This window comes from Cavia porcellus, unplaced genomic scaffold (assembly GCF_034190915.1).
Source record: "Cavia porcellus strain 051 isolate PalLab524CR breed Dunkin Hartley unplaced genomic scaffold, mCavPor4.1 scaffold_21, whole genome shotgun sequence".
Taxonomy (NCBI): domain Eukaryota; kingdom Metazoa; phylum Chordata; class Mammalia; order Rodentia; family Caviidae; genus Cavia; species Cavia porcellus.
Window position 1 is genome coordinate 44,234,778 of NW_026947504.1, and position 24,938 is coordinate 44,259,715.

The 24,938-nt window shown below is 34.5% G+C and overlaps 1 protein-coding gene across 9 annotated transcripts in view; it reads right to left on the bottom strand.

Annotated features, from left to right (window-relative positions):
* The window catches only part of Trpc4 (transient receptor potential cation channel subfamily C member 4), a 201,419-nt gene that overhangs the window by 37,483 nt on the left and 138,998 nt on the right, over positions 1-24,938 (bottom strand). For all 9 annotated transcript variants that reach the window (XM_005006923.4, XM_063232148.1, XM_063232147.1 and 6 more), the window contains one exon: positions 19,517-19,853. In XM_005006923.4, coding sequence (XP_005006980.1) covers positions 19,517-19,853 — 337 coding nt within the window. The remainder of the gene's footprint in view (positions 1-19,516; positions 19,854-24,938) is intronic.

Consider the following 24,938-nt stretch of genomic DNA (forward strand, 5'->3'; position numbering starts at 1 on the left):
GACCGAAGCTCTGGAAGGTGCAGACACAAAAGGAGCTTGCATCAGGATCTATGACATGGACTCCCTCCACTGGAAGATCAAAAAAGCTGCTTCTATAGGAAAACCAGAAGACCATACTCTGGCTTCTCCATCATGAGGAACAAAACATGGAAAACCAAGAAACATTCTTGGACCTTAGGTTTGCACCCATACCATCAGAGTAGACCTCTCCTACTCCTTGAGGAGGAGCAAGAACTCTGGCTAGTGTATGAGCTTCAAAGTCTGACTCCTGGAAAGCTGAGTATGGATCCCTCCTAATGCCCAGAAATATCCGTCCCTAATGTCCAGACACAGGACTAGTCTGATCTTGCATCAAGGAAGCAAAGGATCTGTCTCACCCTCTGCCCTTGTTCAAGCCCCAAAGGGCAAATAACAAGCAGAAGCTGATAAGCATATGTGGAGACCATCCCTCGGAGACATAGGCGCACATATAAGATCAAAAGCTGTGAGTGAAACAGGAACACTAAAAATAATTCTCTTTCCTACCAAAAGCAGAAGTGTGTGACATACTGACACTGACTGTAATTAGAACAAAACTCAAACTCAACTTAACTCCTGACTGTATTGCTTCAAACTCCTATAGCTTTATGTCAGTGGAAGAGGGATATACATTTTCAAGGATCATTTTTAGGTGCTTATTTTGCTATTCCTTCTCATAGGTGGAATAAACACCATCACAAAACACATACATTCATGTACACATCTGAGTGTAAACTCATACATGCTGCAGTGTGACGCACTACATTCAGTCAAAACAAAGGAGAAAGAAAAATACTGAAAAAAGCAAAAACAAACAAAACAAAAGTACTGAAAAATAAAAGAAAGCAAAACTGATGTCAAGCTTTTAGTAAAAAACTATCCACTACAAAGCAAACTGGAATGACATATTTTAAGGGTTAAAATTAAAAAAAAATTCAATACAGAATTCTACAGGCAGCACAAATAGATCCAGTAATGGTGAGCTACATTCTTTTATTTTTAATCTCTTTGTGTACTATCAGATTCATCTACAAGAAATGTTAAAAGATGTTTTAGGCAGAAGATATATGAGACTGAAAAGAAATTTGGGCTTATGAAAGGAAATAAATATACATCTCCAGTAAATCTTCAAAATGAAAAAAAAAAAAAAAACCCATTAAATGAAATTTCTCCAGTTCTTTAAAGCAAAGAAGTAGCAACTGATTGTGGTGTGTAACATATGTATGAGTTATATTTTTGACATTAGCACAAAAAAATGAAAGAGGAATTAGAAGCCTCCTTGATAAAATTCTAGTTCTTTACAAGTCAAAACAATTGATAAAAATGTAGCCAAAATAATAAAGAAACAAGGGAGAATTACACCTCACCAATATCAGAAATATATAAGGAATATCCATGTAGATCTTACAAATATGCTAATAAGATCAAATGACTGGAATGCATAATGTGATGTTGATTAAATTCAACAAATTAAATGAAATGAATATTTTTCTTTGAGATAAAAGTACACAAGATCATTCAACATGAGATATAATGCCTAGTATCATCCTATGTTAGAGTCCATGAGCTTATAGCTAGTAACACTCCAACAAAGAAAAACTCAGGTTTAGTTGACTCCATAGTTCTACCAAACATCTAAGAAGAAATAATATTAATTCCAATTGAACGCTTAAAAAAGTACCATAGGAAGAAACATTGAAAAGAAATATTCTGATTTAAAAAACCATACAAAATATAAGTAATCAAAGAAAACTACATATTATGAATTGCACCAAGTTCTGAACAAATATTAGTGAATTGAGTATGAAAATATAAAATAAGTTTTAGAAATAAGATGATAATAAAACATAACCAATGCTGTTTTGTCATGCAACGTAAGGTTGTTTCACATTTAAGAATCAATATAACTCACTTCAAAGGCAGATTGTTGAAAAATAGATTATCTTTCCAGTAGATGCAGAATATGCATTTGACAAAATTTAGGACCCATCCATGGCAAAAACTTTCAGCACAGTATGGATAGAAGGGACATTTGTCAGCCGAGTGACGAAAACATAAAACCTGCAACTCCCATCATCTACACTTAATCTGTAAAGGTGCTAAGAAGAAATCTTTCAAGGTTTGTGATTAGTGAATTACCATAACTGTGTTCCAGAGAAACTATTAAGAAAAATGGGCATAGGGTCTGCTACAGCCTGCTCAGTCATATTTTGGTCACCTCATAGAGGCGACTGCATGACTTTGTGTCAATAATTTATATTTGCAATGCTTGATATTCTTATCACCAAATGATATTCTTATAACTTAACTGAATGCGGTAAAAATTATAAAATTATTATTGATGAAAGGGTATAGGGACAAATAAATATTTAAAAAGTTAAGATGCATTATATTGATTGTGGGTATGAGTTGCTATACATTTATCTTTTCTGTGTGATTAAATTTTTCTTAATAAAAGCTTTGGAAGAAATAACAGAGTAGTGGACATGAAGGTCCATTTTTAGTAAAAAATAACAATGGCTATTAGAATGATCTACAAAATTAAAATTTTAAATTTTAAATTATGCTCAAATTCATAACTTAAGGAAGAGCAAAACCATGCTGGAATAACAGTGCCTTACACTCACATAAGAAAGCCAATCCAGAGTGTCACCCAAACCCTACAGAAGAGAGCTCACCCAAGCAGGAGGAGCAGTGCCATGCACCCACATGATAAAACCTACCTGGACCAGAAAAATGGTGCCCTGTTAGAGAGTACAATCAGGCTGGAAGAGCCCAACCTTCCCCCAGGGGAGCTTGTCATGGGACAGCAGAGGTAAAGACTAGCCAGCCAACCTGATCCTGGACCAGGACGACACTCAGAGAGAGAAGAGAGCAACCAGGCTCTATGAGCACTGCCATTAGTCCAACAGCCCACTTTAACCCCCCACTTGCAGCCTACATCCAGCAGAGGACAGAGGCTGGTCATGCTCACCATCTATCAGTGAACACATCCTGTCCTCAGTGTGGGAAGCACAGAAGGCCCTCTAGTGCAAGAAGAGCACTTTTCAGACCAACAGGCCTTAGGCTCAGCATAGAAAAGCGTGTTTGGTTGGACCCCAAGATTGCAGATAGTGCAAGAAAACCGCTCATTCAACAACACAGAATTCTTTTTCCTTGTCTCAGTTTTTTTTTTTTTTTTTTTAACTTTTCTATTTTGTACTATTTTTATATTTCCTTCATTAGGCTTTTGGGAAGCTTAGAGTTTTTCTCTAGCTTTAGTTTTCTCTTTAGATTTTTTTTTTTTTTTGGTCTCCTTTTATCTTTTTCCTCCCAACATTTCTCTCTCTCTCTCTCTCTTTTTTTTGGTCTTTTTCTTTTTCCCTTTTTATCTGTACCAGGGATCGAACTCACGACTGCCTGCTTGCAAGGCAGGCGCTTATGCCGCTGAGCTAAATCCCCAGCCCCTGTTTATTTCTTTATACATCTCAAGAGGATCTCCTATCTTACTTTCCCTTCCTCCAGTCTACTGGTTTACTTTGCTTTTTCCATTTTTCTGTTCCTCATCCGAACTACCTTCACTAGTATAACTACTAAGCCTTACAGATCTTCAGATAAATAGGTAACTTTCAAAAGGTACACTTTTGAAAATGCACTATTCTTAGTAGAGTTAAATTGTTTTTGTTTAATGGATGTTTACTTTAGACTAATACTTGGTCAATATTTGGCTTGTCTTAGTGTTTATACTATAAACATAGATTTCTTTCCTGTGGATAAGTGTAATCCTTTATTGGTCCTTAGGGTTTGTCAACATTCAGTTTATATATAATGTTATAATTGATGCTGCTTTTATCTATAGTCAAAGTGACATAGCTAATGATATTAACTGGGTTTCTTGAGGTGCTAATATCCAGATTTTGTGGGGGTCATTAACAATACTGTGGCCCGTAACAGTTGAACTTGGTATAGGGCCAGATACTCTGCAGCCTCCCCACTCAAGTAAGTGGAGGAAGTTGGATCTATGCCCAGAAGATGCCACTGAAAAGAAAACATTAACCAAAGAGCTTTCTATATTAGAAATGAATCTTTCTACCTAATCAACCTGCAAGTCTCAACATAAAACAAACTAGCATATAGAAACAGGAGAGGACAAGCCAACAAAATGCACCCGCCCAATTCTCACCTCCCTCCCAAAATGATCCATAGTTCAAAGAGAGGGGAAATCAAAAGCCTTTTGCCCAAATCTTTTGAAATGTTAAACGTAGTTCAAAGAGGCATTTGGCAAGTTTTTGAAGATATAGGCAATAAGATATTGGGCCAATTAAATACACTAACATAAAGCTAAACAAGACAATAGAAAATATACATCACCAAAATAGAAAGGGATTAGAGACCACAAAAGAGCTCCTGGGAGAAATTCAGAAGATTAAAAATTCTGTTGAAAATATGGGCAGAAAAATTGACCAAGACAGAGTCTAAGTACTAGAAGACAGGGCTATTGTTGGTTGGAAATTAATGAGACAGTCACGGAGTATGGAAAAATGGCTCCAACAGCTCTGAGATTACATAAAGTAGACTAAAGATAAGTTGATATTAGCAAAAAATCAGAAGATGGCACCAGTGGCATAAAAACTTGTTTACTGAAATAATAGCTAAAAAATTTGCAAACAATAAAAGTGTAACTTAGAGTGAACTGAGACATATAGAACTCCAAATAGCCATGATCAGAAAAAAATCTATGTGACCATAATACATGATATCCAGAATTCTACAGTTCCAATAAAAGAATGGCATCTTTCAAAGAAAAGGGATCAATCACTTATAAGAAAACCCATTAAAATTATATCAGACTTCTCAAAACAGACTGTAAGTCTAAGAGGGCTTGAAGTAAAATGTTTCTACCCATATAAAAAAATAATTCCCAGCACAGGCTGACATATTCTACAAAACTATCTTTCAAAATTTATGGGGAAATTATACTTTCACAATAAAGAGCTCATAAAGAGACTAATGACCACCAAGCTAGCAGTCAGAAAAAAAAAAAAACAGTCAAAGATACCCTAAAAATGGACAATGAAGCTAATAATAACAAAAATTCTAATAGAATGAATACATCCAATACAGAAAGTACTTAAGTACAATGGAAATTTAGAGAATCAGCAAGTAAAGAAAATATATCATGACCAGACTAAATCATTACCTTTCAGTAATTTCTCTCAAACATCAATTACCCAGTCAAAAGAGACAGTCTAGTGGACTGGATCAAGAAACAAAATCCAACAATATGCCACGCAAAAGAAACACATTTAACTCAAAAATAAATTCATTGACTAAAAATCAAAGAACAGAAAACAATATTCCATGCAACAGGAACAGGATAAAAGCAAGTGTAGATATACTATAGTCAGAAAAAGCAGACTCCAGGTTAATCAAAGATCCAGGTTGATCAAAATGGGTAGCAAAGAAAGACGCTGCATATTGGTTAAGAGAACAATCAAATAAGAATAAGCAACAGGGCAGAGCACAAGCGCCTGCCTGGCAATTGCAAGGTCTTGAGTTCAATCCTTAGTTTAGAAAAAAAACAAAAAGAGAGATAACAATTATTAACATGGATGTACCAAGCAATGGTGCATAAAACTTCATAAAACAAGTACCTCTCAATACACAAGATGAGATAACATATACAATTAGAATGGGGAACTCAGTAACCCACTGTCACTAGACAGATCAAATAGACCAAAAAAAAAAAAAAAATCAACAGAGTTGAACAAAACCTTTGAACAAATGAACCTCATAGACACATACATGTTTTACCCAACACTTAAATATACATTTTTTTAGCAACACATGGGACTTTCTGCAAAACATATTGCATACCAGCCAATAAATCAAACTTAAATAAATGGAAAAATATTGAAATTATGTCATGCATATTATCAACCCAGTTTAATGAAATTAGAAAGCAATGACAAAAGAAAATGCAGAAATTATGAAAAGGTATGAAACTAATCAAGCCACTCTTAACTAAACAATAGACTATAGAATAAATCATGAAATGATGGTTTCTTGAACTAAATGATAATGCCAAGTACAACATACAGCATGACAAAAGCAGTGAATTTACATATCATAAAAGCAAATTTATTTGAGTGAACTCAAATAAATAACTTAGTGATGTACCTCACAGACCTAGAAAAATAAGAATCCAAATTCAAAGCTAGTATAAGGAAGGAAATTATAAAGATCAGAGCAATCAATGAGATAGCGACCAAAAATTTTAAATAAGTGAGTGAATTATTTAAAATATAAACAAAATAGTCCAATTTTCTGTCAATTTAACTCAAAAAAGGAGAGAAATGATCCGAATTAGGGCCAATAGAAATGAAAAAAGTGAAATTTCAATGGACACTGCTGAAATAAAAAACATTAATAACAACACCTTCACAAACCTATACACCAATAAATTGGAGAATTCAGAAGAAATGGATAGATTCTTAGATCTATATGAATTTCCAAAATTGAACAAGAAAATTTATAAATCCTGAAAAATCCAATAAAAGGCAATGAAATTGAAAGAGTAATAATTATCTTACAGTTAAGGTATAGATGGGTTCATTACTTAATTCTGAAAAATTCTGGAAATTTTTAATGTCAATGTTGCTCAAAGTTTTGATGAAATGAAAAGGGAAAGAGTACTCCAGAAAGCATTCCTGGAAGTTACCATTAACCTGATCCCCAAAACAAAGATCCAACCAAAAGAGAGGACTATAGACATATTTCTTTAATAAATGTAGATGCAAAAATCCTCATCAAAGATACTATGAAACAGAATTCAATGAATCATCAAGAAGATCATACATCATGACCACACAGGCTTCATGCCATGCTACAAAGATGGTTCAGCACATGCAAATCAATAATTGAAATATATCACATAAACAAGAACAAGGACAACTTTCTCATGAGCATTTCAACACATGCAGAAAATGTGTTTGATGAAATCCACACCGTATTGAAAACAGACACTGAAAAATAGGTATAGAAGGACCTTATCACTATCTGATAAAAGCCATTTATGAAAACTTACAGCCAACATCATCATAATGGGAAAAAAACTGAAAGCCTTTCCTCTAAAGTCAGAAAAAAGGCAAGAATATCTACTGTTAATACTCCTGTTCAACATAATACTCAAGAGTAAAGCAATTGGACAAGAAAAAGTATAAGGGATATGTATAGAAAAGGAAGAAATCAATGATCATTATTTGCAGATGATATGATCCTTTATGTAAAAGACTCCCAAATCCACTAGAAGTCTCATAGAATTAATAACCAAATTCAGTAATATAGCAGGATACAAAATTAACATGCAAAAGTCTATAGCATCCTATATATTAATAAAAAACCCAGTGAAAAAGAAATTAGGAAAAAGGTATCATTAAAAGTAAAAGCAAGAAAAATTAAATATTTGTAATTAACCTAAGAAAATGAAACACCTCTGTAATGGAAAGATAATATTCTGAAAAAAGAAATCAAAGAGGATATCAGAAAATGGATTACCTATTCCTAGATAGGCAAGACCAACACAGTTAAGGTGGAGAACTTCCAAAATTGTAATAGATTTAAGACAATTCCAGTCAAAATTCCAGCAGCATTCTTCAGAGAACTGAAGAAAGCAATTCTAAAGCCCATATGGAACCAGAAGAGACACATAATATTTAAAATCAATCCTGAGTAAAAAGAAATCAGGAGATATCACTACCAAGGTCCTGAAGTTATATTATAAAGTTACAATGAAAAAACAAAACAAAACAACAATAACTAACAAATAGCCAAAAACCACAGCATGGTAGTTGTACAGAAACAGACATGGTGATCGATGAAAGGAATGGACGATGCAGAAAAAAGCTTTAGTATATTATACAGTTTGCTTTTGATAAAGGGGCCAAAAATGTACACTGGACTAAAATCAAAATATATCAGAGAATTAAATGTTACACCAGAAACGTTTAATCTTCTGGGAGGCAAAATAAAGGAAATCCTTGAAGACACAGGCATTAGCAAGGACTTCCAGGACTCCAGTTACATAGGAAATAGTGAAAAAATTAACAGATGGGATCCTACCAAATTGAGCGGATTCTGCCCACAAAAGAAACAACTCACAGATTGAAAAGACAACCTACAGAATGGGAAAATTTCTCTGTTGGCTACTCCTTGGAGAAAGGGCTCATATCTAAAATATATAAAGAACTCAAAAAATTATGTCCCCCAAAATAAAAGATCCAATTGAAAAACAGGCAAACAGGGTGAGCAGACACTTCACAGAAGAAGTACAAATCACCAATATAAAGAACTGTTGCATATCACGGACCATTAGAGAAATGAAAATTAAAACTTACTGAGATTCTATCCTACCATTAAAAGAATGACCTTCATCAAGAAATCAAATAATAACAAATAGGCATGAGGCTGTAGGGAAAATGGATCCCTTTCCTACTGGTGAGAACATAAAGTAGTACTACCACTATGGAAATGAGTATGGAGAGTCTTCAGAAAACTGAAACTAAGTATCTTCTAAGTGTCCTCCTGAAAGAGTTAAAGACATCATATTACAGTAACACATACAAACCCATGTTTATAGCAGCTCAATTGTATGTACATCCCAAGATGAACAGATAAAGAAAATGTATTTACACGCGGGAGGATACTACTTTGCCATAATGATAAACTTGAATCATTTGTAGGAAATTGGTTGCAACTTGAGGTCATACTTTTAAGTGAAGTAAATCAGGCACAGTTAACTACTGTATGTTTTCTCTGATACGAAAACTCAAAACATAAAGAGCCAAATAAAAGACAGATAATAGGAAGTAAGGAGATAGATCTTTTTCAAAGAGGAACTGGATCAAGAGATGGAGGAAGGGATGGGTGAAAGCAAGGACAGAGGATGAAAAGAGAACTTGGAGTGTGTTTTGTACACATGGCAGTGCCACAAAAGTAACAAGAATTATGTATTGTGAAGAGTTACTGCAAAAACAAAGGATGGGTATAAAGAACTAAATTGAAGGGAGAGGGAAGGAAGGTAATTTTTAAAAAAGAAATAAAGGTAACTATACATACCAATGCCCCACAAATCAAGTAAATGTTATGTGCTAACAAAATTAAAAGTCTAATGCAAATGAAGGCTAATTTCAGCTTAAGTATAGGTCTATTTTAAATTTTGCAGTGTACTACTGCTTTACATTAGATTTAGTGTTTAAATCTTCATCTTCCTTCTGGGTCTCCTTCATTAACAAAATATCTCTTGTGAGTTCTGTGGGGAATAAAGGGGGAAGACGATAATATTCACCTTCATACTGAAGAAATGTGTATATCAGAATTAAAGGAGATAATAGCTTATGCACTTAGTTTTAAAATTGGTGGGAAACTTACAATTTATTTTATTTGGTGAGGAAACTACTTAGCACCCGTGAAAATATTTTCCTCTGTCACAATCATGGTGATTTTTTTTTTTTACATACTTGGTTGTGGTCCTAGCACCAGCAGATAATCACAGCTTTCACGAGAAGCCTAAAGGTTAGAGAGCCAGTGTGATTAATACTGTACTAGTAGCTAATGCAGAAACTGGGATAGTATCTAAATCCTCTAAATCAGCTATGTTTGAATGACATTTGAAGATTCTTGAGATTTTACTATATACATATTTGTGTTGTCTTTCTTGCAATTTTTCAGTTTCAGAGATTAGAAGAAGTGTGTGTGTGTATGTGTGTGTGTGTGTGTGTGCCTGTGTGCCTGTGTGTGTGTGTGTGTGTGTGTGTGTGTGTGTGTGTGTGTGTATGTGTGTGTGTACACCATATAATCACTGATTGGACAAAAGGATTTTAAGCTAAATTTCAGTGGAAGGCAGAATAATATTACTGTACTGTTTGAGGAAGGAGATGCCAGGCTCTGTAGAGCTAGCAGTCAGCTTTCTACCTTAGCCAAGAAGTTAAATCACAGCTATCACTCTTCAAAGAGAGGTTTGGATCACATGACTTCTAAGAAGAAGGATTCTTCTCTAATTGTATAATTTTCCAGACATTGCTTTTTGTTGTTCATCTTATAAAAATTTTACTAAAATTGATCATCACAATATTTGTATTCAGAGGTTAAAAACTGTGCTGTGTAAGAAGATTCACACTTGCTATGATTTGTCCTAGAAATTGAAAATTTGATCACTGATATGAAAAGTAAAGAAAAAGAGCTTCTGGTCCATTGTAAAGAAAAATTTTCTGGAATTTAGAGTTGTTCTAAAACTGGATTATGGTCCAGAACCTAGAATATCTTCCATCTATTGTACTCCAAAGGATGTCTGCCACTGAGTTGGAAACCTGGTCTATGTAATAAAATCCATCCCATTATGATGCATCTGTGATTCAGTGACTTTCACAGCTGTACATAGTATAATGCAAAACATATTTTAAGTAGGTAATCAGAGCATTAATGTTTCTTTTATCCTCTCAGAGATAGACTGAAGTATCACTATATCCACTTCTACCAAATTGGAAAATCAAATGTGATTATTAACAATCGCCAAAATAGGTAACCTCAAATGTTGTGTGAACAATAATGTAGCAGAAGAAAGGCACTACATCTAATGGCATTAGAGGGCAGAAGCAGGGCCACTCTAAAGGAATTACAACGCAATAGTTAGGAGCTCAGTATGAGGTGGTATTTTAAACTTGAGAATATCTTAATATCTGGGAGAACTATTCTTATGAGATGGGTAAAGGGAAGGATATTTTAACTCAAACTTTAGGGTATATTTAGAATTGAGAGTTTATAGCAGCACCTTGTTTAAAAAAATTGAGATCTAGATAAGATCTCTAGTCAATCATTTTTGGGTAATGAGTTGGAATCTATTTTCTAAGGCACCAGATTGGCGTATCATTTTATGTGGCTCTGGCCACCACATACCTGTTTGAAAGCCATTGATTTCTATCTGCTATTAGCAGGTTAGTGAAGCCAGTTTTATCTCTTCTGGCAGTAGTCACTGAACCCTTGAAGAAACTATTCATTAGCAAAACTAGAGGGTGCTATTAGCCAACTGTTCACCCAGAGAGCAAACTGTTCACGGGAACTTAAAAGCCTGAAGACAGCAAAGCTTGAGGGAACTTCTGTCACAAAATGTTTGTCCTGTTCCCACAATGGGAACATTTCAGAACTGTTCTTTGCTGTTTATAAATAGATGGCATGGTTTCTCAGAGTCGCGGTGGCAGCCTGATTCCATGCACTGATGTCAAGATTGTGAGGACTCATGAAGCAAGGATCCTAGTGCAAATGAGTCAGAGTACGTCCTCTCAAAGATATTTGTGAATGCCCGGAAAGTTTTACTATTTTTTTTCTATCTTTCCCAGAACATATTTACCCAAGGCTGTTTGAATGTTCTATTAAATTCTGTCTTGTGCAACTGGCTATGAAGACGAAACTGAGTAGCAGGTTTTCAGATGCCACATTTAACAAACTCAGTCTCAAATGAAAGTTACATAACAGATTTTGTCTCATCCTCTGTTGCCATTGGTATTTAACACAAATAGTAAACAACAACCCTGAATCAGAAGCAAGTCATTTTTTAAGTCACCTATAGAGGCTTCCAAGGGCTTACTATTCAAGTCTCCAAGTCATTAGAGATCTGACCTTGCTGAATTCAGTGCTGTGGCATCAAAGCAATTAAGAATAAACAAACAAATCAACAAACAAACAAACAAAAAACCCACAAAAAGCTCATTCCTGATGGATTTTGCTTTGTTTTGTTTTTTCAAATCAGAAAATAACAATCTAGTGGGAATTCTGCTTCGGTTGAAGAATCACTTCACTCAATATCACTTATTATTTTCTTTAGTAGAGAATTATATTCTACTGAAACCCTAAGAGCCAAGAAGTTAAAAGGCAGCTCCTGTGGTCTCTGAATTATATTTAAAACCTAAACAAAAATGAAGACAGTGAGCACAATATGACTTTCGGAAGATAGCTTTGAAAAATATTAAAGAACTGTTTCCCCCAGGAGCTGGCTAAGAGCTTTCAGGACTCCTACTGCCAAAGTCCTGCCTCTCCATCTCTGTGGGCTACACAGAGGAGACACAGCAGAAAATCCCTGAGATTAGGATTGCCCAGTTTTTGTGCTGTGAAGGAATAAACACTGGAGAGAGATGAAAAGTGATTATTATCACCATAATTCAAGAAAATCTACACCAAGTCTACTGGTGTGTTACCACCTCCTTGGGCAGCAGCAGGCTTGCTTACCTCTTCTTGAGTCTAACTCACTAGGAGAAATAGAAAAACAGAGGGCTTGGCAGTTGGGCTGCTGCTGCCTGACTGTTTGAACTTCGATTGGCCAGGTTCTGAGATGTTTTTGTGGACTAAGCACATGCAACAGGGAAAGGCCAAGTGTGTCATGTGTCCAGCCCTCCAGAGGGACTCTTAAGGCCACAGACCTCAGTAGAGACTGACTCTACTACAAGAGGCTCGGTAAGCCTCTCGCAAGAGCACACATGAACCACCATGAGGGTCAGCGTGTCACTGGTTACACAGCCCACTCAGTAATCTCCAGGGATGTGGGACACTCAGAAGAGTTGTGCCAGGGTACCAGGTAAGAAAGGAAGATGCTTCACTTCCCCTAGGAACACTTGCTTGAGGCAGTGGGCATGGCAAGAACACTAAGAATGTGTGCCTGGTTTTGTTCAGTTTGGAACAGATGTACTGTGTCAGCAAAAACTGACATTCCAGGTCCTTGAAGCTTTGTTGTCAGGCCATCACTGGAACAAGACAATCTTTAAAGTGATCATAAATTTTGAATTTAGACTGGATTGAACTTAATTTTTAAAATAAATTTTCAGAAACATGATATCTAAATGATAAGATTAGAGAATAGGTTAAGGAGATTTGAGAGTAGTTGGAAGAATTAAAACCATTTTATGTTAATAAAATTGTCACATGCATATGGAATTCACATGAAAATTGATTTCTGGGATTTACCCTCAGTCCTGAATATTAAATACCTCTGCAGTTTCCAACCAAGATCACAATTCAAACCTTAATTTCTCCTAAGAGTTCAGTGATTGATTTAGTCTTACTAATTGAAGTAAGATAATAATACTTATTGAATCATTGGCTCAGTGGGACACTGAATATTTATTCTTAACTTGAAGAGATTTTAAAAACATAAAACCATTATGGTTTTCATGCCATTGTTACTACATCAGAGGGGAAAAAAGTAGGGAGATAGAATTAAGGAAGTACATATTTTCAAAGCATACTAACAAATGTTGCTTTGTTAATTTTAGATTAAGATTAGACTACATGACTTCAGCATTGTGGATTATCTGATAGTTTATGACACATAGTTACTAAAAATCAAGTGGAAAGTTGCTATCAACGAAGGAACATTCTTTTTATAGAATTCTCACTTTAATTTGTAATTTTCCTTGAAAACTAAAACAAATATTTATTCAGATTGAAAATAATGAATAAATAGTTCTCTAAGTCTTTCCCTAAGTCACATTTTCAATGCATACCAAGGATTGCTCATCATATATTTTCAAATGAGTAAATGTTAATTATTTAAAAAAGATTGCCATTTTCTACTAAAAATGAACTTCAGCACATTTTTTAAAAATTAAGTGCAATAAAGTATGTTTATCTCTTCACATTAAACACTTTATATATTTATAAACACACCAATGAAAATTTTAAAAATTAATGTTCTTAGAAACAAAGACTTACTTAGATCTAGACTTAGGTCTAACATAAGGAAACCAAAAAGCAAACATCTTCCAGTCACATCACTTCATTCTTTCTTTCTTGGAATAGACGATTCATTTCAGTGTTAGACCCCTGATGACAGCAGCAATGGTGCGTGAGGGTGCGGACAGTGGTAAGTTCAGTGTTTTGCCAAATGTGCCCGCTTGTACAGTCCACCCACATTTATTCTGTACTAAAATCTCAAATGGCAAACAGAGGCAAAAATGTCTGAAGTCTAGCTGGGCAGGTTCTTGCCTTCTCTAGCTCTCTGAATTTTGGCACAAGGTATTCTAGAGGATGAAGGCTCTAGATTCCCACATCCTGGATTTTGAACTGAGTATCTGAATGTTCAATCCTGAGTGTACAAAGGATCTAGTTCTTCATTTGTTTCCTCTCTGTGAAATGATATTTTAACATCACTGAGTATAGTTAAGTGGAGGAGAGTTACTGCGAAGTTCACATGAGAAAATGCATTTAAATCACTCATCACTTGCCAAACTTTTTAATTTCTATCATTTTTACTACCAATATGAGTACTATTGTTATTTCAGACTAATGAAAACTAAATCAACTGTTCCTCTAGTCTAACTTTGATCCTTCCTGGGTTTTCTTTGTTTGTTTTTCTAGCTAATCATCTTTTCCCATCTTTTTTGAATCATTTGAATCGTGCTCCTAACATTTTCTGGAAATCTGTAGGTTTCAGTTTGGGTTTATTAGTTAAGAATTATGTTATCACTACCTAAAAGCAGTCATTTAACTCAGTATTAGGCAGGCGTACACAACAACTTAAAACTTTATAATACTACATTGTTTGAGATGTTACTGTGTTTACAACTCTAGAAAAGTAAGCCTAACATGTTTTTTTTTCCCCACACCTCAACAGGAAAATGGAGATCACATTTCATACTGTAATGATGACCTGCTTTCCTTGAAGATTAAATATTTCTTTTAAATTACTATCAGATATTCTGCAGCTATGTATGAGGACTTATGTGTCTGCAGCTAGCTGCTAAGATTGAGCACTATTGCAAGAGGAGGAGTTAGTTTCCTATAATGGTAAATATATTTTTTTTTTTTTTTTTTTTTTTTTTAGAGATGGAGGCTTGCAATGTAGTTTGGGCTGGCCTGGAACATGTAGTGATCTTCTTCCTAGATGCTGAGATGACAGGTGTGTGTCATCACGCTTGGCAACTATATCATTTTAGGAAGCTTGAATGCATAGTTAATTCAGGTGTGAGGTGAAACTGTATTTGATACCTATGATCTCAATAAAAATCAGACAAAAGATGAAAAATGGGTGGCTGCTGGTGTAGCTCAATGGTAGAGCTTAGCATGTGCTTAGCAAGTGCAGGGCATTTTGTTCACTTCCCAGTATCAAAATGAAATAAAATAAAATATTATAAGAAAGGAAAATATATATTTTGCATGAAAATATGATAACCATAGGGACAAATACCATTTTTCATTTCACATCTTTTAATTGGCAGGCCTTGATAAAGTTTTCAGACTTCTTTATATCAACTTTTTAAAATATAAAAATATAAATAAATGATGGAAATGAAAAACCAGCATTACTAACGAAAAGCTGCTCAATGATATGTGTTACTGGCAAGATCGCTATGTGAGCGCTTCTTACTTGATGCCTAGGAAGCTATTTTTACCACTGCTTTGCTCTCTTCCCATGTTCCAGCTTTCCTGGGCTCACCGTTCTCATCATCGTGCTCAGTGTGCACAGATTTCCATATTGTTTAATTGTGGGTTATTCTTAGTCATACACTTAATGTCAAGTCACTGGAGCTGCCAATTTGTTTCCTCTTGGGGAAGAAGTATTTCCTGCTTTGTTAATGTAGCGACCTTCTTCAATTTCTACTTTCTTTCCACAATAATCTTACCAATTTTGTAATTTTTTGCTAAGTTGATTGCATGAGTCTACATTTGGAAATTTTGTATATGCATGTATTTCTTTGTGTAGTGGGCTGTGATATGCAGTTAATTACGATTGGTTTTGAGGAAAAATTTTAAAGTAGACTGGGAAAGTCTGAAACCTAGGATCCACGGGTTTACTACTATTATTACTAATATCATATTTTGTATTGTCTGCAGAAACCTCTATTTAAGATAAAACTACTGTTACAGGTTAGATGATTTATCATAATGCATATTACACATAAAACATGCTTTACTTTGTATATAGATTGTATTTTAAAAATGAATTTTTAGAGAAATATTATATTAATATTATATGCCTAATATAACATGGGAAAGTCAACACTGAATAAGTTCCAAGATTGAGTCCCAGTACAGCAGCGTATAGCATTTTGGTTTGTTGGTTTGAATGGGTGCTTGCACAGTCTGAGAAGTATATTGGTACCTCTCTGTCTGGAGTACTATCCATTATGAAAGTTCTTGCAGAGTTATCTGTTATTAGTTCTCTCTATTGCTTAGAATTTTAGGTCAAGATGACCAAACTCATAAGTCTGATCCTTGAATGAGATTTTTGGATATTGGCTAAAAAATCATCTTGACTAGAGATGATTTGTTTTTTGATGGGAAAATAAAGGTTTTAAGAACTGTCTACGCAAGCAAGTCTGAAGTGAGAATAATTCAAAAGTTTTGCAGTATGATGAGCTATAACATATCAATGATGCCATTGAGAGAGACATGAGTCATTGTAGATGGTTTTCAAAAAGTATAATACTCAACAGACTTCACTTTCATTAGTTATTACACCATTGATTTTCAATAGGAAAGAGTGTAAAGAAAATGCAGAATCACTATTCTGTCATTTTACTAAATGACAAGATACTTGGATCCATAAGAATGAGGGCAATTCTGATGGATGAAATAACAAAATGTATAAAAGAACATAAATCCTTTCATAAAATCATACACTTGAGAAAAAGAGGATTCATTTGGAAGGATGAGCTCTAAAATAAAGCCAGAGAATGTTTCCAGAAAGTGGAAATTCCTGATATAAATATATAAATAAATCTTTTAGGTGGGATAAACTAAACGGGTGGTACAAAAGTGAGCATTTGCATAAAGGAAATAATCACAGATGTGGTAGATAGCTTCTAAAAATGGAGTAACTGTAAATTTAGCACAATTGGAAAGGTAATACTTTGTATAGCAAGTGGTTCACTGAGGTATCATGGATTGAAAATCTAAGTCAGTTTAAGAGGATTCCAGGAAACCCATGAACAGAGGTTCAACCCCTCACTGCAAGTATTAACTGACAAGCCACATCATTCCATGGTTGTTCAGTCTTGTTATTATGGTAAGAAATTTATAATAAATGAACTGTAAAATGTCCTATTAAGGAACTGAAACTCGTGAGCATGATCACTTTATCAGACAGAAACAATGGTAGGATAAGAAAACAGATGATTTATTAATAAAAGTCGTCAAATCCGAGCCTCACTTTTGTTAGTATCACATATGATAAAAAGTTAAAGTATCCCTATGCTGATGTCTTTGGCATAATAAAGAACAGTTTCTGTCTCTAGCAGGGGGAGCTTAGAAGACAGGATGATAGGATTGAGTAGGACTTTAGATGTCATCTGCTTTAGACTTTCATTTTATAGGTGATGATACAGAAAATATTGAGAGTTCATCATCGTCTGTAACTTCCTGGCCTCCTAGTGGTAAATTTGCTGCATATATTCCAGCACAGCGATTTTTCCTCAGCAGTTCAGTGATGTACTGCAGACCTTTTATAACCGTAGATCTGTTAAAGCTCTAAGAATTCAATCTTAATTATAAGGCACTCACATTTCACCAAACTTGCTGAATGGTGTAATCATTTTGGCAGATATACTTGATATATAAACACTTTTTCAAATGCCCTGCTTTTAAAGTAAAATAATCATAAACAGGCATTTTTTTCTTATTCCAGGAAATATTTTTTCATCCTAAAACTTCCAAGATAAATTAATTCCTTGCATGCCAACATATCCCGAGAAATTATTACCATTAGCGTGTATTTCTCACCATTAAATCTATAGTAGCTTATTTAACCACTTCACTTTAGTTTGGATGTGGTTTCTTTAAGACAATGTTCAAGGATATTCTGCTACAGAGTTTACATGTATGAAGCAGCCAATGATCATAGCTGTGTGATTATTTAAACTTTGAAGTTTTTATTTTTATATTACATGGCACTTGCTGTCATTGTGATCATGGAGCTATTTGTTTGCTTATTATGCATTTCTTCTAGTAAAATTTAAACTTCATAAGAACAAGGACTTGTTGCTACTTTTTGTTTCTCTTTTATATCACAGCCACACTGCACTGCACAGAAAATACTTAACACAATGTCATTAACTGCATAAAGATTTAGCAATAATTCAGCTGTGTATGCTGTGTTGTATCTGTAACATTTTCTAAATGAAATGTTCTGTATTCTTTTGGGGATATTAAAAGTTTTTCAAATTTAATTCAAGTGACTGGATCTCTTAAACACTTTTATAAGAATTGTTCCAAGCAGCACAAGCACCTGCCTGGCAAGCCCAAAGCCATGAGTTCAATCCCCAGTACAAAAAAAGAAAAATTGTTCCAAAGAAATTTTCTATGAAGAAAAAATCACATAAAAATGATTTTTCATGTGTAATGTTTAAGTGAAAACAGGCAAATTAATTTTCAATATCAAAGACATAATAATATAATTTTCATGACATAATATTAATTTTCAATATCAATGACAATGTCATAATTATTTTACTCAAAAGAACACTTGCAAATTAAGTAAGATCACACCTTATACTGTCAGATTAATTAGAATCTACCCTAAGCCATGGGAAGTTCTTAAAAATAAGTTTTAGTAGCATTTAAAATGCATTAGATTTTGTTAATATGATCTGTTCTTTTTGCTATTACTTAGAGTACTATAATCTTTGGAAATGAAGATTGGATCTGTCTCAGATTTAGACGCGCTGTTTTGTTTCCTGACTTTCCCTCAGTTCAGTCTCCGCAGCTGTTCGGAAGTTAACTCAAACTGAACTTCTGAGATTACGAATCAGGAAATTTGTCATATACTTTCTGATGAGAAGGATGTGATACCAGAGAGCCTTTAAATGATGAGTTAAATTGAGAAAATGTGATTTTTTTTGGCAAACCATAATATGATACAAGAAACAATAATTAAAATGCAAAATTTAACCCAGGCAATAATAATAAGAGGAAAGGAAATCAAGATTTTCTCTAAATAAGGCTTTCTGTCTTACTATGATTTCTAGCAGATCTTCAAAACTTTTTCTTTCATGATAATACAGAAACTTGGAAGATATTCTATAGCACCATGTTCTACTACTAATCATGGCTAGGCATTTCAATATATAAGCTGATTGTCAAAAATGATTGCAATTACTTTACACATAGAATCACTAATTTCTCAGAGATTTATTCTTATCTTTCAGAAATTATATCTATTTAAGAAAAGTAGGATGATTATGTTTGGTCAATGGTTGCAAAGCTTTAAAAAAGAGATAGAGAAGCTCAGAGAATCCCTTGTGGGGTAAAAAGTCAATACATTTTAAAATTCTGTGCTTATGTTGTATTTGGGAATAGGTCCACCCATTGCAATTTGCAAAATATTTAGGTCTGGGGATAGGGAATTAGATCTACCATGTTCAGACATATTTTAAACAATCTTATGTCCCAAATATTATTGAATATTATTTTCTGAGCAACAAAATTCCATGGCAGTAACACGTTTTTATTATATTTTCTATAGTAACACATTTACCCAGGACCCACGGTAATATCATCCACTCGACGATGGTTGGTGGTGGACCTTGCCTGTTCAAGTCTGACCTGTCGATGTGTTGGGAGGCAAGCAGCAGCAGGAACAAAAAAGTCAAATAGGAGGCCGTGTGGCAGATAAACTTGATAAATGGCTTTCTGATGAACAGTCCAAGGGGGCTCTTCGGAGCTATCAGGTAGCACATAGAGAAGACAGGAAAAAGAAGTCCTATGATGAAACACGTCACCATCTTCACTGCCCAGTGTCTTCTCCTCCAGCCAGGAAACTCATCATACCAACGAGATGCAAGCAACTGTTGACAGTTAGGCTGGGCAACAAACTAAATGGAAAGGAAAGGAGAAAGAAAAGTAAGTCCGCGTTTCACATGCTCGCTTTGTTTCTTTGGTAGGAACACAACACAGAGCTTCTGTTTAAAGACAGATGTTCTGTGCTATTTAATTTTAGATCCAGGCAATCAAAGTGTTTAAAGTCATGCTATGAATAGAACCAATTTATTAAACATTTGTTTTATGCATAGTAGTGTCACATACACTTAGCTCATTACAAAATCAGAATACTGTGGCTGAGTTGGAGGATGTGAAAGAGAACGAGAGAACAAGAACATGCATAGAAAAAGATGAATGAACTAAGAAGTTCATAAAACTCAACACACCTCCATACACATATGAGGATATTTTAAGTCATATGGTACTTAATTAAAATGTTAATATACTACTTCTTAACTTGGTTATTTTTTCATGATGACATCACACTTGATGCTAATTTTGATAGAACTTTTAACATTTTCCACTATAAACATCTTATTTTCACCATCGAAAAGCATGCATACATTTAACTGTCTTCATTCAATAAGAAAGACATACATGAATAATGTTATGATCAGCAGACTATAAATAACCATAACTAAATTCGTTGGAAATGATCCCTAAATATAATCAGTTATACAAAACATTTCACAAACATTGCAATATTTTATCTGGTAACATGCTTGAGCTGCAAAATAGATACTATTTACTTTATTTTCGGGATGAAGACAGAAGCGATTATAGGAGGTCTCCAGATTTATCCAGGGTTAAATATCTAGTAATTGATGAAATGTTTAAAATCTTCTGCAGAATTATGCTTTTGTGCACACTACGTTTGTCACTGTGCCTGACAGCTCAGGAGTGTAGGAATTAGTAGGATTTTTTTTTTTCAAATGAAAAGCTTCCAAGGAAGCTTCTAGTTAAGTTCTATTTATATAGGGAGTTAGGGAGGGAGGCATTAATCCATGGCAATGTTTCGGGGAGAGCAGTAACCTGCGCTGGTGAGCAAATCAGCAGAGTGTGAGAAAGTTTTATGTGTAGTTTTAATTGAAGAACAAATTTAAATCCCTTCTAAGGGATTCAAGAAAATTCTGAAATAGGCTTAGTCCACAAGCAAACTGCACACTCGCTTCTTTCACAGGAGTTCAGCCTCCAGTATTTCTCATTTTTGTTTTCCATTTCTTAGTCCTATCTGGACTTCCTGCCATTGCACTAAAATTTACATTAAATCCAATTCAATTCTGTGCCATAAGTTTATAATAGATTCAGAGAAAAATATATTTGAATACTTTCTCTCTTTCTCTTTCAACATTCTTTAGAATCTTTCGAAAGCCTAACCTTAAGATTGCTTATGGAGTCATTATCTGATATTATAAGAAGTTATTGAATCATTACATGATGGTATTATAAATATTAAATACACTGTGGAAATTACTGACTCTAATCTCAGTTTTACAAGTAAACAAAATTATATCATCTTGTTTTTCATTTAAAACATAACTACTTAAAATTGTAAAACTCTGAAATATACAGGCAACAAAGAAAAAAATGATGAGAAATTTGAAAAGTATATATAAAAAATCTAGAAATATAAAAAAAGATAGAAGAAACCTCAGTGACACACAGAAAGATTAAAATATTTGGGATGTGAATAAGCTAAACTGAATAAATTACAGGTATTACAATCATGATGATAAAAATTTAAATGGGTCAGATTTATTTTGCATCCTTTTCATCATGTTTTCATTTTTACATGGTTTTCTAGGTTAAAAACTTCATCCAGTGTTCACCCTGAAACCGTATTTTCTATATGAGCAAATCTTAGATTCTTGGACCATTTTCTTGTGTTATTTACCGTGACTATGACAGGTGTTTAATATACTTCCGGCGGTTCATAAAGAGGTAAAACTTCGGGATTACTTGCATTACAGTTACTATGTATCAGTAATCTAATTTCTTTCCTTGAAAGGGGTCAAGAATTCATATACATGTCAGTTTCCTATAGATCTTACTGGTATTCCTTTGCAATTAAAAATAATCTGTATCCTTTGGGGTTCTGACAAGAAATGTTTTTCCAAACTTATTTTTTCATGTTGATAACAGGGCTGGCTTCAAGATTGTTGTAGGCAGAAGAGCTTTGGGGAATTATTATGTTCATAGCTGAAAAATTCTTTCTTTCTGATACTTCAAGTCCTAAATCCCTTCATAGTTGTCAGACAGCCTTTAGATTTTTGAGCTTTTCCTTGTTTCCTAGAAACGGATATAGTTATGCTCATAATTAAAGTAATTTTTATGGTCTGCTTGAGCACAGCCCATTTTACTTCATTAAATCAAAGCATCATTTTTCACTTAGTCTTTCCTTATTTAATTAGGTAAATGATATTCAGAATAGTATGTAACTTAGACATTGACTAGATAGGTGAGAGGAGATCAAGGCCTGATAAATATGTCTTTGGAGAACTCAAACTATGTTGAGAACTGATAATGAAATATTTAACATGAAGTCGTATGACATTTTAAAAAGTAAATGTAGCCTCCAGGAGAGATTATTCTCAACACCAAATGATCAGAAAAATTATGAAAGCCAGTAGACTTTGTTGGTTAAGTCTGGAAAAAATACATAGATTTTTTTTTTTTTTGTCTTTTTCCTTTTTATCGGTACAGGGAATCGAACTCAAGACTGCCTGCTTGCAAAGCAGGCGCTTATGCCACTGAACTAAATCCCCAGCCCCAAAAAGTTATGTTTTTTTTTTTTTTTTTTTTTTTTTTTTTTTGTATCAGGGATTGAACTCATGACCTTGTGCTTGCCAGACAGGCGCTGTGCTGCTAAGTCCCCAGAACAAATAGAATTTTGATAAGAGCAGTTGAGTTTGCATTTTTATTTAGACTTAGATAATGTGGTGTTGAAAACATTGTATACCGGTCAGTTTTCTATTACTGTTACAAAGTAGGTGAAATTCTCAGTTTAAGGGAGAGAGAGGTTTATTTTGGTTCGCTGATTCAGAGACTTCAGTCCATGGTGACCTGGCTTCAAGGCATAAACATGGCAGAAGGGTCTGGTGGAGAGAAGTTGCTCACAAAAAAATAATAGAGTGATCCTCACCAAATCACTGAACTTTAGAGCAGGTGAAGAAAGGTGGACACTGTAATGATAGGCAGAGAACATAAAACCTGATTAGTTCACCACCAACATACAAACAGGAGGAGCCTAGACAAATCTGAAATGAACACAATGGACACGAGACACATGAGTAGATGACAAAGAACCTGGTGAAAAATGAAGATGGAAATGCTTATATCGCCTGGTATCTCATGGGCAGTTGCCCTCTTCATCACCACCTGCCTTCGTCATGACCCTAACATCGTGACCCTATTTGAAATATATAGTGTATATTCAGAAGAAATGGGGATTTAAAAATATATATCTTGAAATGATCCTGGATCTCCTGCTTTTCTTCTAAATTGTGCATACTTTAATAAATTGTTAAATTCTCCATATATCTTTCTCGTAACTTGTAAAATGAAGATAACAGATATACTTAACTTTTTGGTACCGGGAATCAAACTCACGACCTCACACCTGCCAGGCAGGCATTTATGTCTGCTGCCCTAAATCCCCAGCCCTGAAATACTTAATTTTTTTTTAAATACTTAACTTTTAAGAACTATTACAAAATTAAATGACTAAATAAAAAATAAGGTGGTACCTGACTCACAATATTTATTCAATAACTGTTAGATACTACTAATTTGTATACATATATGAAAGGAATATGTGTATAAATACTTATATTCATATATACACATAGTTACAAAAGTATGTACACAAATATATAATACACATTTACTTTCTACATGCTGTGTTTTCATTATATGTTATTATTGTATGCTAATATTGCATAATAGTAAGTTTGTTTTGGTACATGCATTAACATATTTTAATCAATTTCAGTCTCATTAACCCTATTTCCCCTTAAGGACAGTTCGGTTATACCTATTTACACTCAGAATTGATTCTTTGTATCCACTGATTTTCCACTTATGGATTGAAACAACTAAAGATGGAAAACATTGGAAAATTCATTTGTGCTCAGTATATATGGACTTCGTGTTATTCCGTAAACAATAGTAAAACAATTGCCTATATAACACTTGTATTCATTAGATAGTTAAGATCAATGGTTAAGCTGCTTGGCTGAGGAGCAGCCTAGGGGAGTATTAGCAAAGCACAACTCTGAGTAAGTCTGGGTGGGTCACGGAGGTGTGACTTCGGGGTCTGTATCTCATCCCTAGCTATTTCCTCTCCACTGCTCTTGTGCTCTGCCTCTAAGCCATCATGAAATAATCACACCACCATAACCAATCATGGGTAGACCCATACAAATCCATAAGCCAAATTTCTTTTTGTTGAGGATGTCAAGTGTTTCATCTCAGAAACAGGAAACCTGACTGGTACATTAAGGGTGATCTGTAGAATACATAAGAGTGTTATATTTGGATCTAAGATGAGCCCCCAAAGTCTCATGTGGCTAAAGGTGGCAATCTCGGAAGGTGATTGAGTCATGGGGACACTATACTCATCAGTGGATTAATCTCTCTCTCTTTTTTTTTTTTTTTCTTTTGTACCAGAGATTGAACTGATGACCTCATGCTTGCCTGGCAGGTGCTTATGCCACTGAGCTAAATTCCTGGTCCTTGAATTAATTTCTTTAATCAGTTGATAGCTGAAAGTCCTGTTAAGAAGTAAAGCCCAATGGAGGGGGTAGATCACTGGGAATGTGCTTTTGGAGGGTATAACTCTCGCTGGTTCCTTCTGCTCCCTGATTCCTCAATGCCGTGTGTGGCTTGATCATCTTTCCTTTGCTGGACACTTCATGTCATTTCTGCATTGCACCAGCTAATCCTGCACTGATCCCTCTAAAATCATGAGAAAATGAAGCCTTCCTCCTTAAATTAAGGGTTGTCAGGTATTTTGTCCCAGAAATGAGAAAATTAACACATAGAATATATATACAAGTTACACACAAATACGTTACCATTTTATATAAGGCACTGGAATATGCACTGATTTTTGCATCTTCAGGGGTCTTGGACTGTCT